The sequence below is a fragment of the Oncorhynchus keta genome, chromosome 34 (assembly GCF_023373465.1).
Source record: "Oncorhynchus keta strain PuntledgeMale-10-30-2019 chromosome 34, Oket_V2, whole genome shotgun sequence".
Taxonomy (NCBI): Eukaryota; Metazoa; Chordata; class Actinopteri; order Salmoniformes; family Salmonidae; genus Oncorhynchus; species Oncorhynchus keta.
Window position 1 is genome coordinate 49,291,730 of NC_068454.1, and position 14,865 is coordinate 49,306,594.

The 14,865-nt window shown below is 41.1% G+C and overlaps 1 protein-coding gene across 4 annotated transcripts in view; it reads left to right on the forward strand.

Moving 5' to 3' along the window:
- The window catches only part of LOC118367224 (dachshund homolog 1-like), a 264,907-nt gene that overhangs the window by 195,645 nt on the left and 54,397 nt on the right, over positions 1–14,865 (forward strand). The window contains exons 4-6 of one of the 4 annotated variants that reach the window (XM_035750417.2): positions 13,540–13,712; positions 13,853–13,945; positions 14,264–14,465. In XM_035750417.2, the coding sequence (XP_035606310.1) occupies positions 13,540–13,712; positions 13,853–13,945; positions 14,264–14,465 (468 nt within the window). The remainder of the gene's footprint in view (positions 1–13,539; positions 13,713–13,852; positions 13,946–14,263; positions 14,466–14,865) is intronic. The other 3 variants (XM_035750418.2, XM_035750419.2, XM_035750420.2) reach the window with 3 other exon arrangements.

A 14,865-nucleotide genomic window follows, 5' to 3' on the forward strand; every position in this document is an offset into this window, starting at 1 on the left:
AGGCAGGCTCGAGGTCAGGGCAGGCAGAATGGTCAGGCAGGTGGGAATGGAGTCCAGAAAAACAGGCAAAGGTCAGAACGGGAGGACTAGTAAAACAGAATAGAAAAGCAGGAGCACGGGGAAAACATGCTGGTTGACTTGAACATGCAAAACGAACTGTCACAGAGACACAAGAAACACAGGGATAAATACACCAGGTGCTGCACTGAAAGTAAAGGGGATGAATAATTTTGCACGCCCAATTTTTCAGTTTTTGATTTGTTAAAAAAAGTTTGAAATATCCAATAAATGTCGTTCCATTTCATGATTGTGTCCCACTTGTTGTTGATTCTTCTTATATCTTCAAGTTTGAAGCCTGAAATGTGGCAAAAGGTCGCAAAGTTCAAGGGGGCCGAATACTTTCGCAAGGCACTGTATAAAGAACTGCAGCATAGGTAACTCTGGGTCTTCCTTCCCTGTTTCACCTATTTGCGTTTGCGATAATCACATAATTTGGCTTCCGAGTGGCGCAGCGGTCTAAGGCACCGCATCTCAGTGCTGGGGGTGTCAGTACAGACCCTGGTTCAATTCCAGGCTGTATCACAACCGGCTGGGATTGGGAGTCCCATAGGGCGGCGCACAATTGGCCCTGCGTCTTCCAGGTTAGGGTTTGGCCGGGGTAGACCGTCATTGTGGGGTGGCAGCGTAGCCTAGTGGTTAGAGCATTGGACTAGTAACTGGAAGGTTGCGAGTTCAAATCCCCGAGCTGACAAGGTACAAATCTGTCGTTAACCCACTGTTCCCAGGCCGTCATTGAAAATAAGAATGTGTTCTTAACTGACTTGCCTGGTTAAATAAAGGTTAAATTAAAATTAAATTAAATGAAATTGCAAATGAGAGTTTGTTTTTAACTGACTATGCTTTTCATTTAAATTTTTAGAATTTTGAGCGATCGTACTGATTTTCTCTCAATGGTTATAGATGAAGAGAACAGGCCAGAGCGAGTAATGCTAATTTTGTAATTAAAACAGATGGTCCGATGACCAGCACATGTAAACCGATCCCCAAACGGCACCCATATGACGGCGGAGAGCGGCGTGAATCAAATGACAACGACTCGCCCGTTGACTGAAAGCAATCTTTTTAAGAGGGGGGAGGCCTTTTACTACGTATCACATGGAAATAATTCCTCTATCTGCTTGGCGTGTCACTGACACAAGAACTCTATTGATTGGCAGGGGATATATTACACCGTCAGTAGTAATAGCTGCTAGTAATGGGTTCTCTCTCTCCCTCTCTCTGTGTGTGTGTGTTAAGTTAGATGGGCCCAGACCCACACTAGACATGTGAACCGTATGGCCATGACTTAATATCAATGTCTCCTAGGGGCTTGGACGTCCTGGGCATCCCTGGCCATGTGGATTATTAGGTTAATCTGGGTTGTATATTTTGGGTCACACCGTAGCAACCTTTTTTCAACATACAATATAAATACATGTTTCTTAGTGGACAAGTTCAGGTTGTCCCTCCCGGTATCCGTCTGTTTTCTATAATTTGGTGCCAAATGAAAACGACCCTGGTCTGTAACATCTCTGTCCCCCCCACAAGTTGTTTAGCGCATTACATAAATGCGGTAATTGGTTCGTTTCGGGTCAACATTTAGTGTGGATTGTTATTTTCAAGCACATTGTTCATTTGGAAAATGTGGAATTTTGGAATTATTTTGTGAGAAGGTTGAGACATTATGAAAGACATATCATCATGTTTTTATTTATAAAAGATACGTAGATACTACGTTGTGACTCCATGGCAGAATTATCTAAACAAAATGATCTCTTCAACCTCTTGTAACCATTCATTCTATTTTCTTAGACAGACTGTGAGTAGTGATGTGAATTGATTCAGTCAATCACCAGAATATCCTGGATGGAGGATATCCCAGATGGAAGGATTTGACACTTTATTTAAAACACACTTCTGAAAGCGATATCCCCGGAAAACCGCTATTGTCACGACTTCCGCCGAAGTCGGTCCCTCTCCTTGTTCGGGCGGTGTTCGGCGGTCGACGTCACCAGCCTTCTAGCCATCGCCGATCCACTTTTCATTTTCCATTTGTTTTGTCTTTGTCTTACACACCTGGTTTCAATTCCCCAATTACCTGTTTATTATTTAACCCTCTGTTTCCCCATGTTTGGTTGTGAGTGATTGTTTGTTGTATTGTGGTCCGTATTGTGGGCTTGGTAATTCTCTTGTATTTTGATGACTTTGAGTAAAGTTACTTTTATTTACTCATCTCTGCTGTCCTGCGCCTGACTCCTCTGCACCAGCTACACATAGACCCTTACAGCTATCTGCAATTGATTGCATCACAGCCTCAGTCATCTGAAGTAGGCGGATAGTGGCAGAATTTTGTATATACTTACAGGACAAATAACACTGTCTGTCTCTAGGGTATTTCCTAACACATGATATACTGTGTGTGTGTGTGTGTGTGTGTCAGTACATTAGTGTTGTCACGATACCAACACCAGGCTTAGTATCATAATACTCGATACCATCATGATACTCAATACCAAAACCATACCAAAATGACACCACGGCAAAAGAAGAAGGCATATTAGCCAAAGTCACAGAATGGCACTTTGATCCAGACAGATAAATTCAGCTTCTGCTCTGTTCAATATTTGGGCATCTTTTGAGTTCATTATCATTCATGTCAACAATTTTCAGACAGCCATGTATGTATTAATTAATCAATAATACAATCATACAATACATTTTACTTTGTTTTTAAATCTATATTGATAAACTGGGTAAATCAAAAATATGTTGCCTAGGCCTATCCACAATGCAGGTGAATGCATTTTCAGTAGGAGTGTGTGCATGCATTGAGCTATTGAGCTTGGAATGATTTAATTGTACTGATCAACAACATTTGCATAGAAGTTGCTTCTTTTATAAAAATGTGTGCTGTCTTTAACCAGTAATGACATCATGCACAAGGCAAGAGGGGGGGCGGCCTGTCAGAGCACAGTCAGTTTGCTGAGGAAGTGGATCATCTTTGGGAGAGATGTGAAGAGGCCAAATAAGTGAATACATTTTTTTTGGTGGCAATCAGCTTTGAAATCAGCATATTTTCCATTATGGTATTACAAACAAAGTACTAGGGTAGTGAATGTATGTTGGCTTTAGGAAAGCTAGCAAGGAAAGTTTGCCTACAAAGCTGGAAGGTACCAGTATCTTCTTGCATTGTAAAGTGTTCTAGCCTGTTTGGACATTGTTTTGCGAACAATAATGAACAGTTTCAACATTTCTTCATGATGTGTCGCATTATTCAAGTATGTTAACTTCTGTGCAGCATGAGTGGAGAGCGAACACACATTTGAAAGATGTACCGAATGTAACAACAATTCTAGCACCGAATAGTTTTTAATGTTCTAGTATTGAAAAAATACCAAAGTTTAAGTATACCGTGCAACACTAGAGTAAGTGTGCGCATAGCGGTTCAGGGGGAGGCAAGTCATTATGCTACCTCATCAAACCAAAGATGTTTTGTTATCATTACTTTCTCTAACATTCATTTACAGTACATTACATGACATAAGTTTGCAAGTGAATCATTGAATCATTGGAAAGTATGTGTATCTCTTTCATGCTGCTGCTATAGGAAGGTCGTCCATCTTGTGGTCATGTGTGTTGTGTATAGTCTCTGTGTGGATGGGTGTGTGTGATTGTGTGTGCGTGCAGGGGAAGTGTGTGCGTGTCTGTCACATGAGGCTGCTGAAGGTTCATTATAATGGCCGGAAGGGAGCTAGCTCATGGAATGGCATCAAACACCTGGAAACACTGTGTTTGGTGTATTTGATACTATTCCAGTTACTCCTCTCCAGTCATTACCATGAGCCTGTTCTCCCCAATTAAGGTGCCACCAACCCCCTGTGGTGTCTGTGTATATGTGTCTTTATGTCTGTGTTTGTGTGTGTGTGAATGCGTGTGCTCATATGTGTGTGTGTGTATGGGATGGGTGTGCGTTTCTGGGTATATGTTTGTATGTCTGTGTTTATTTGCCTGTACATGTGTAGACGAAAACAGCCCATGAACTGCCACAATACGATTTTACTTTTTTGGGTTTTTTGTTGTATATTTCCTGTAGCTTGCGCTTCTATCTGATGGAGTTTAATGGCCCACCCACCTCATAAGGCTGTGCTGTTGCCTTCTGGAGACTGTTTGGGACACAAACCATTTTCTTTTCATCAGCTAATCGTTTATTTATGGGATTTGGGTGCAAAACCCAACAAATCCCCCAACACGACCACAAAAAAGTTCCACACCTATAGACCATGCTCTCACCTTTGTCTGAGCAATGCAGCAGCAACTCAGGGGCATTTAGTAAAAAAGCCGAGATTGTTTTGGAGTATGTGAATGTACAAGAAGTAATTATAGAAATTTGATTAAAACTGCCATTTATAGTTTTTTGACATATCAGAAGAAAAACACATCTCTGTACCATGTAAGCAAAAGGAGGCTTTTAGCAACACAGTACAAATCAACCCTGTGTCTTTCCCAATCCAAATCAAAGGCTCAAATGTGTTTTAGTTTGACAGATAGGCTTGACAACAAGCCGTATATTAGCAAACATAAGGATTCTTCAGCTTTGGTTGTGTTGTCAACCAATTTCACATTCCCCCGTCGTCCGCACGTTCCTACTTAATCAGCGAGAGAGAGAGAGAGAGAGAGAGAGAGAGGCCTGGACAGATCCTCTCCAGTCCTTGCTATCTCTCACTGTACATCTCATCCCCCTTTTCCAGTTAAAAGAAGGTAAATAACAGACAGACAGCTTCATTAGCTCTAGCATCTGTGGAGACCACTCTGCCCTGGCTTGCACCGGCGGTCGCTTAAATACTGGAGCTTTTACTCAAGGCCCTGGCGGCGACCTCCGATCAACTATTGTTTGTTTTATTGTTTGTCATGAGACTTTTCCTGGACAGTGGGAGTTAGAGAAAAAAGAGATCTGAACCTGAGCTGTGGCTGAAAATGTCATCTCTCTCTCTTTTGTTTCTGTTTTGCGCCACAAACAACAAATCATTCAGTTGAAGAGATTTCAATGGAAATCTAGCTACTCCAGAGCTAAACCTGACGATTGGCAGCTAGACAGAGATCTGTGTGGTATTCGGAAGGCTAGGTTTTCAGTCGGATACCTTTTGGATTAATTTTCCATTATTCCCACCCTGGAGGATTCCTTATTGTAGGAAAAGGTGGGTAGAATAGCTGTCTCCATCAGGAGTACTGTTAACACACACACACACACACAGGCACGCTCGCACACACACTAGAGGTCGACCGATTATTCGGAATGGCCGATTAATTAGGGCCGAGTTCAAGTTTTCATAACAATCGGAAATCTGTATTTTTGGGTGCCGATTTGCCAATTTTTTTTACATTTATTATAATTATTTTTTTTACACCTTTATTTAATCTTTATTTAACTAGGCAAGTCTTTTAAGAACACATTCTTATTTTCAATGGCGTTCTAGGAACGGTGGGTTAACTGCCTTGTTCAGGGCCAGAATGACAGATTTTCACCATGTCGGCTCGGGGGATCCAATCTTGCAACCTTGCAGTTAACTAGTCCAACGCAATAACGACCCGCCTCTCTCTCGTTGCACTCCACAAGGAGACTGCCTGTTACGCAAATGCAGTACGCCAAGGTAAGTTGCTAGCTAGCATTAAACTTATGTTATAAAAAACAATCAATCATAATAACTAGTTAACTACACATGGTTGATGATATTACTAGACATTATCTAGCGTGTCCTGCGTTGCATATAATATGACTGAGCATACAGGCATACAAGTATCTAAGTATCTGACTGAGCAGTGGTAGGCAGAAGCGTAAACATTCATTCAAACAGCACTTTCGGGCGTTTTTCCAGCAGCTCTTCGCTGTGCGTCAAGCATTGCGCTGTTTATGACTTCAAGCATATCAACTCCCGAGATGAGGCTGGTGTAACCGAAGTGAAATGGCTAGATAGTTAGCGCGCGCTAATAGCGTTTCAAACGTCACTCGCTCTGAGCCTTCTAGTAGTTGTTCCCCTTGCTCTGCATGGGTAACGCCGCTTCGATGGTGGCTGTTGTCATTGTGTTGCTGGTTCGATCCCAGGGAGGAGTGAGGAGAAGGACGGAAGCTATACTGTTACACTGGCAATACTAAAGTGCCTATAAGAACATCCAATAATCAAAGGTTAATGAAATACAAACGGTATAGAGGGAAATAGTCCTATAATTCCCATAATAACTACAATCCAAAACGTCTTATTTGGGAATATTGAAGACTCATGTTAAAAGGAACCACCAGCTTTCATATGTTCTCATGTTCTGAGCAAGGAACTGAAACATTAGCTTTCTTACATAGCATATATTGCACTTTTACTTTCTTCTCCAACACTTTGTTTTTGCATTTTTTTAAACCAAATTGAACATGTTTCATTATTTACTTGAGGCTAAACTGATTTTATTGATGTATTATATTAAGTTAAAGTAAGTGTTCATTCAGTATTGTTGTAATTGTCATTATTATAAATAAATTGCCCGATTAATCGGTATCTGCTTCTTTGGTCCTCCAATAATCGGTATCGGTATCGGGGTTGAAAAATCATAATCGGTCTACCTCTAACACACACACACACACACACCGCTAGAACACCAGAAAGATTAACAATAGAGGATATTGTACCACTTTAAGTTAATGACTCAGTCATTTTAGTCCATGAAAGAGGTAGCAATTATTGCCCTCTTTTTAATCATGTTAAACCCATCATCAACTGATTTTGTATTAATACTTGAACCTTGTTATTTTCCAGACCTACTCCACATGTTTCTGTCTGACAACACCTTTTTAATCATGTGATCTTTCCGAAGGGTGTTTGAATTCATTCCATTTATCCTCCATGATTTGGATTGTTGCTTATTCATGCGTGCACTTCCAAAGTACTGTATTACCCATAGCTTGAGCTGTTTGCCTGCGTATTAATTCATTTTGTTTTAATGATGGTAGCTAAGTAGGAGTTTACCTTTAGAAGTCCCTAGGGCTTACTCCAGGTAAATTACTCAAAATGCTGTTGTTTATGCCTTTCACTAGGAAAGCAACACATGGGAATAAACTCGCTGAAGTTGAACCACTGTATAGGCGAATAACAGTAACTGACAAACGAATGCATCTAGCGATGTGGTTAAATTAAAACCTCACTTACTGTAATGTTGATCAAGTTAGGTCCTTTTCAGATTGTTCACATTTTTTTGAAAGGGGTCAAAACAAACAATGCAGTCACACACGCACACATACCAATGTCCATATTATTTAAAATGACAATAGTTGGCCAATCTAATTCTAACCCATTCAGTATAAATTCATCATGTACTGTAAGTACCTGAGAAAAGTAATTGAATCCCTTCCAAAACAAAGCCAGCAACAATATGTCTGAAAAAAAACACCCACTCAAATAAACAAATAAAACACTCAGCTATGTTCCAACAACACCTCATCTTTTACATTGAATTCAACCAATCCAAACCAATCTCTGTGTGCCCAGTGCCTTTCAACCCCCCATAAAAGGACTGTATGAACTCATCTTGGCCTACAGCAGGTTCCCCTACAGTCAACCGAATGGTCCTTTATGGAGGAAACATAATTTGAAAATGGTTGAGAGAGATCACGTGTGTGTGTGTGTGTGTGTGTGTGTGTGTGTGTGTGTGTGTGTGTGTGTGTGTGTGTGTGTGTGTGTGTGTGTGTGTGTGTGCGTGTGCGTGCCTTTCTGACTGAGACATACCATAGAAGTACAATACAGTGGTTAACACGAGACATCACTCAGGACTATGATTGACAAAACAGTATTTGAATGACAAAAGCAAAGTCATATCAGTCTCAGGCATAAAACATTTTTTAAATCTCTCTCCTCTTATTTGTATGTTGATTTCCTGAAGATGTAAGTCAGACGCAGTGTGTGTGTGTGTTTCGGGCTGTGTTCTTGCACATGCCTGCGCTGCATGTGTGCTTGTGCACTTCGCCGTGTGTATCCCTCAAAGGCAGAATAGCCCAGGATGTGGAGGTTAATTGCACGCCAACGGCAAAGTTGGCTTTTGGCTTTTCTCCCTCACCTTCTTCATGTTTGGGAATGCTTGCCACTTGGATTCTGCATGCCATCTTTCTTATGGAAATCAACATGATTCGCAAGGAATGGGAGGGAACAACGGAGAGAAGGACTACCTCTTGTCTTTCATTCCACAGCCCTTGTCTTTTGAGGTTTTCTTTGCGGTGTAGATTGCCTTACCCCTTGTTGGCAACTGATGTTTTCTCGCAAAAGCAGTTGTTTTGTGGATTAGCTTTGTGTGGTGGGTCTAGCTGTGTTTTTTCTCTTCTTTTCTATAGAGCCAAACTGGTTTTTAGATTTTTGCTTTAAACTACTTCAGGGGGAAGCATTTGAGTGGCAAAAGAACAAGACCAAAATGTTCCCAGTCACTTTTCATCCCGCCAAGTTCAATGTCCCCCAAAGAAGTGATGGAAGGGTCTTCAAAGATAGATGGAGGGGTTGAGGGTAGTTGAATCATGGAACTAAAAACAAATAAAAGATAACTAATGTCAAATATACTGTGTTCGTAAAATGTATATAGTATGTATAAGCTGGAAGTAGAAGCATAATTATTGTGGTCCATTATTTTACTCCAATTAGGGAGGGGTGGTAGGGTTAGGGGAAAATAGTCAAGGAAAATATATACAAATATATAAGCAGTACCAGTCAAAAGTTTGGACACACCTACTCATTCAAAGGTTTTTCTTTCTTTGTACTATTTTCTACATTGCAGAATAATAGCGAAGACATCAAAACTATGCCAAGGGGGTTGAATACTTTCGCAAGCCACTGTAATTGATTTGATAAAATAACCGTCATCACATTAATGATAGTCACGTCACAACACATTTTACTATATTCTATTTTGTGCAAAGCTGTTGTTAGGGTTTGTTCCTTTCATCCTTGTCAATCATTGGCTCATTGGTGAAATTAGCATTATAACAATTTATTTAATTAAATCATTCAAAAACCTATATTAATGCAATTGCAGACAGAAGTTCACAACAGGAACATAATGCATGTTTCTGAGTAAGTTCTGCATCAAACAAAGGGTCTCAAGTTGTTTTGTTTAACCCGAAGTCCAGCCCTGGTGATGTCACTTCCTACGTCATTACCTTTTTACCGTGCCTACAAAGCTTTATAAACAATGGCTTTTAGTGTTATCTAAAAATTTTGCAGTAAATGTCCACTCCCCAAAGTTGATTTATTGTAGAATGTTTGACAAGTCTTATGTCCTACACACCCCTGCAGAGTTATGTCTCAGTCACACATTTCTCAGAGGGGTCTCTTTATAAGAGAGAGAGAGAGAGAAAACTAGAAAACTACTGTGGAACAATACTAAACCTCTATAATGAATATATACTGTATATTCTTAATCTGTAGTCTAGGACCCTATAAATGTAAGGAGGGAGGGGTCTTATAACCCCTCCCCTTCTATTAATACAACATAAGCCTAATCAATTATTCTAATACATCAAACATTTTGGTACAGCCCTGATCATGACCCCTAGCTTAACCTGACACTGCCATCAAGGCAAAGGGTGTGGCGACTTTGAAGAATCTCAAATATAATACACTGCTCAAAAAAATAAAGGGAACACTAAAATAACACATCCTAGATCTGAATGAATGAAATATTCTTATTAAATACTTTTTTCTTTACATAGTTAAATGTGCTGACAACAAAATCACACAAAAATGATCAATGGAAATCAAATTTATCAACCCATGGAGGTCTGGATTTGGAGTCACACTCAAAATTAAAGTGGAAAACCACACTACAGGCTGATCCAACTTTGATGTAATGTCCTTAAAACAAGTCAAAATGAGGCTCAGTAGTGTGTGTGGCCTGCACGTGCCTGTATGACCTCCCTACGACGCCTGGGCATGCTCCTGATGAGGTTGCAGATGGTCTCCTGAGGGATCTCCTCCCAGACCTGGACTAAAGCATGCGCCAACTCCTGGACAGTCTGTGGTGCATGGAGCGAGACATGATGTCCCAGATGTGCTCAATTGGATTCAGTTCTGGGGAACGGGAGGGCCAGTCCATAGCATCAATGCCTTCCTCTTGCAGGAACTGCTGACACACTCCAGCCACATGAGGTCTAGCATTGTCTTGCATTAGGAGGAACCCAGAGCCAACCGCACCAGCATATGGTCTCACAAGGGGTCTGAGGATCTCATCTCGGTACCTAATGGCAGTCAGGCTACCTCTGGCGAGCACATGGAGGGCTGTGCAGGCCCCCCAAAGAAATGCCACCCCACACCATGACTGACCCACCGCCAAACCGGTCATGTTGGAGGATGTTGCAGGCAGCAGAACATTCCCCACTGCGTCTCCAGACTCTCTCATGTCTGTCACATGTGCTCAGTGTGAACCTGCTTTCACCTGTGAAGAGCACAGGGCGCCAGTGGCGAATTTGCCAATCTTGGTGTTCTCTGGCAAATTCCAAACGTCCTGCACGGTGTTGGGCTGTAAGCACAACCCCCACCTGTGGACATCGGGCCCTCATACCACCCTCATGGAGTCTGTTTCTGACTGTTTGAGCAGACACATGCACATGCACATTTGTGGCCTGCTGGAGGTCATTTTGCAGGGCTCTGGCAGTGCTCCTCCTGCTCCTCCTTGCACAAAGGTGGAGGTAGCGGTCCTGCTGCTGGGTTGTTACCCTCCTACGGCCTCCTCCATGTCTCCTGATGTGCTGGCCTATCTCCCGGTAGCGCCTCCATGCTCTGGACACTACGCTGACAGACACAGCAAACCTTCTTGCCACAGCTCGCATTGATGTACCATCCTGGATGAGCTGCACTACCTGAGCCACTTGTGTGGGTTGTGGACTCCGTCTCATGTTACCACTAGAGTGAAAGCACCGCCAGCATTCAAAAGTGACCAAAACATCAGCCAGGAAGCATAGGAACTGAGAAGTGGTGTGTGGTCACCACCTGCAGAACCACTCCTTTATTGGGGGTGTCTTGCTAATTGCCTCTAATTTCCACCTGTTGTCTATTCCATTTGCACAACAGCATGTGAAATGTATTGTCAATCAGTGTTGCTTCCTAAGTGGACAGTTTGATTTCACAGAAGTGTGATTGACTTGGAGTTACATTGTTGTCTAAGTGTTCCCTTTATTTTTTTTGAGCAGTGTATATATTTAGATTTGTTTAACACATGTTTGGATACTACATGATTACATGTGTGTTATTTCATAGTTTTGATGTCTTCACTGTTATTCTTCAATGTAGAAAGTAGTAAAACCAAAGAAAAACCCTGGAATGAGTTGGTGTGTCCAAACATTTGACTGGTACTGTATATATATATATATATATATATATATATATTTTTTTTTAAATATATATATTTTATAATATATTTATAAAAACAGATATGGGTGATTGGAAATTATGCAGACAAATGGGTGCGTGTGGTTTCCGGAACACACACCTAGCTGTGTTCATGTTCTTTGAAAGTTAGACCGTTTTCATTATACTGTACCACCTAAAGGCACAGCAGAGCACTCCTTACATTTCTGGTCAAGTAATCTCTCCACTTTGACCAATTAGATCACTAATTGCAGAGCCAAAATGTAGTAATTTGAAACATTTGTTAGATATCTGATCTTGTAATGGGGTACGGTGGCCAATGCAGATCACAGAACAGAGCCGAAATGAATTGAAAGTTCCCTGTTGTTGTAAGAGTATCCTAGTATCCTAAGTCCACACTATCCTAGGCCCTATACACTATACAGTAGCCTGTAGACATTTGTCACACTGTAGTTCTGAAGATACTTGTTTTGCTATTAGCGTGTTTTAACAAGTCATTTGGGTAAATTGCCTTATTTTGTTTGTCCCAAATGGCACCCTATTTGTATAAAGAAAAGGGTACCATTTGGGATGCAGACTGAGATTATGCCTTATGTGTAAGTAGTGAGCCCTATTTCCATAACGTGGACCTTTTTTTCAGCCACAGAATAATTGATGCCTTTTATGGCTGTGGAAACGTTTGGCTTTCAACTACTGTTATCATCATTACCATTTTCATTACAATTATGGTATCTATTATTAACATCTGTTGTTAAACATTTACACCTCAAAATATACTGTAGCGAAGGACCGGGTTTAACTCATCCCGCTAAATTTATTAGAGTAAAGTAGTGTAGTGTTGTTTGATAATAATAATTTTATGCTGTTATTTTGTCATTGCATGGCATGTCAGTATCAGTGATCTGTATGTTATACCAGCATGGCCACCCACCTCGGTATGAGAGAAAGAATATTTCAGTAAATCTTAATTCAATCAAATCTACAATGCGCTATTTGCAGTTTTAAGCCCTATTCGAACAGGATTAGTCTTACTGGGGGAGGTCGGGTAATGCAATTATGTGCACGAGCACAAAACACCACATCTGTCATTTTAGCCCCGTCCGAATCTGCCATGTCAGTTATTTTTACATGGCAGGAGAGTAACAATTCCAGACAGAATAAGCTACTGCTGATAATACTAGTCCTGTGCTAATTGACATCCCTGTGTTTTGAGAGAAATGTCTGAGTTTGACAGGTGTTGCTCCCGTTTTGAGCAAGAAAACAATAACTGATTCGATAAATAGTTTTTCATAGCCTATATATGAAGGGCCTACATGTGTCAACTTTCACAGTAAATGTTTTTGTTTATAAGTTTTGTGTGAATTAATTGAACATCGCCAACATACATCAGTAAAAAATATTGCTCCTATTTAATGCAACCCTTGCTGTTAATAGATGGCAAAGCAGCAGCATACAACTGAGCTAAACATTAGGAAAGTATCAATTCACTTTGTCATCCATAGCCTAAAAACGCATCTCAAGTGCAAGTGCACCGTTTAGCTCACATCTGAAGGCTGGGGGGCATTTACTGTAGGATGTCTTCTAATAAAATATCCCAACATAAAATAGTGATTATGACCACGCTTCTTAAATTCAAATGGTATGGCGACAATATACCAAAGATGGTTTGGTATGGTTTCTAAACTTGGGAACCAAGCTGGAGTTATCAGTGTTGCCCCATTATCACCGGGACTTGTTGAAATATCTTCACACCTAGAAAAAAAACTCCAGGCTTCCATCATAACTGTCCATTTATTGAAAAAAATATGATTCACAGGGATCAGCTTTGAAGAAAAACAACAACTCTGGAATAAGGGACATTCTGGGCTAATAATTACATACCATTCTCTAGTAATACTAGTCACATGTGAATAGGGTTTTACAGTTACATTTAGATAAAGTTTTTCTTATGGTCTAACAAAAATCTTAACATTGTAGAAGGTTATGACTGAAACCAGCCCTTAATGGTTACCTTTATGTCAAATTAAGCAATTAACCTATTAATTTCCTCCAATCCAGATGAACCAATCAACCATGGTTTCCGTTAACCAATCACCTTTCTCACCTGTTGTAGGTTTGGAACTGCCCTTCATGATGATGCCCCACCCCCTGATCCCGTGCAGCTTGCCCCCTGCTTCTGTCACCATGGCAATGAGCCAGATGAACCACCTCAGCACCATCGCCAACATGGCCGCCGTCGCACAGCAACAGAGCCTGCCCTGCAGAATGGTCACCTCAGTTATCAAGGTAAGCTGTGTATAATAAACATAATACTAAACTAGAAAGTATTATATTATATGACAGTGTTTCCCAATCCTTATCCTTAGGACCCATAACTTTGTTACTGTTAGGGCAAAAATAAAATATGCACCCATTTGGGTCCCCAGGACCAGGATTGGGAAACACTGTTATATTCCAACATGGCCGATGTGGCACAGCAGCAGAGCCTGCCCTGCAGAATGGTCACCTCAGTAATCAAGGTAAACCGCTAGAATGGACTTAATTTACTAAAATGTATAGTAAACACATTACAACATGGCTGCCATGATACAGCAACAAACAGAGCATGCCCTGAAGAATAGTCACCACAGTCATTGAGATGGACTGGCAGAATGGACACACACTGTGTATAACTAACATACAGCTCTGGACATTTAAAGTTACTTATCCTGAACTTTTGACTGCAATGACAGAGTGAAAAGCACTATGGAAATGTACATTGATTACATAGTATCTACTTTCATGGACCTTAGTTGTCACTGATGACCTTGTCACTGATGTCCCTCTGTCATTGACAGGAGCGTGTCCCAGACAGTCCCTCCCCCACCCCTTCCTTAGAGGACGGCAGGAGGCCCGGCAGCCACCCGTCGTCCCACCGCAGCAGCAGTGTCTCCAGCTCACCGGCCCACACAGAGAGCTCCTCAGACAGGATACGTACGTCCCCCTATTCCCTCCCCATGCAACGAGTCAGACTGGCTAACTGCGTGTTCAGTTCCGCAAGTAAACAAACCCACCCCGCTAACCCACTAACCCAATTTTGATATTGTTGTTTTTGTTGTACTGAACCGATAAATTGATTGATTTGGGATTTGTAGTGCTCTTCAATCCTAGTCCTAGTTACTCACTGGGTGTGTAGCCCAACAGCAGTAACACACCTGATTCAACAAATCAAGTGGTAGATGATTAGTACACTTGATCAGTTTAATCAGGTATATTAGTGCTGGGATGGAACAAATCCTTGTACATTAGGGGTTCCTTAGTACCAGAATTGAAAAACACGTATTCTGAATCATCCACGTGTTCAAAATTTGATAGTTAGAAGTTCATTTCCAAAAACGGCATATACAGGTCAATTCGAACAGACAAAGACATCTTCGAGCTCACCTGTACTCCTCTCTCT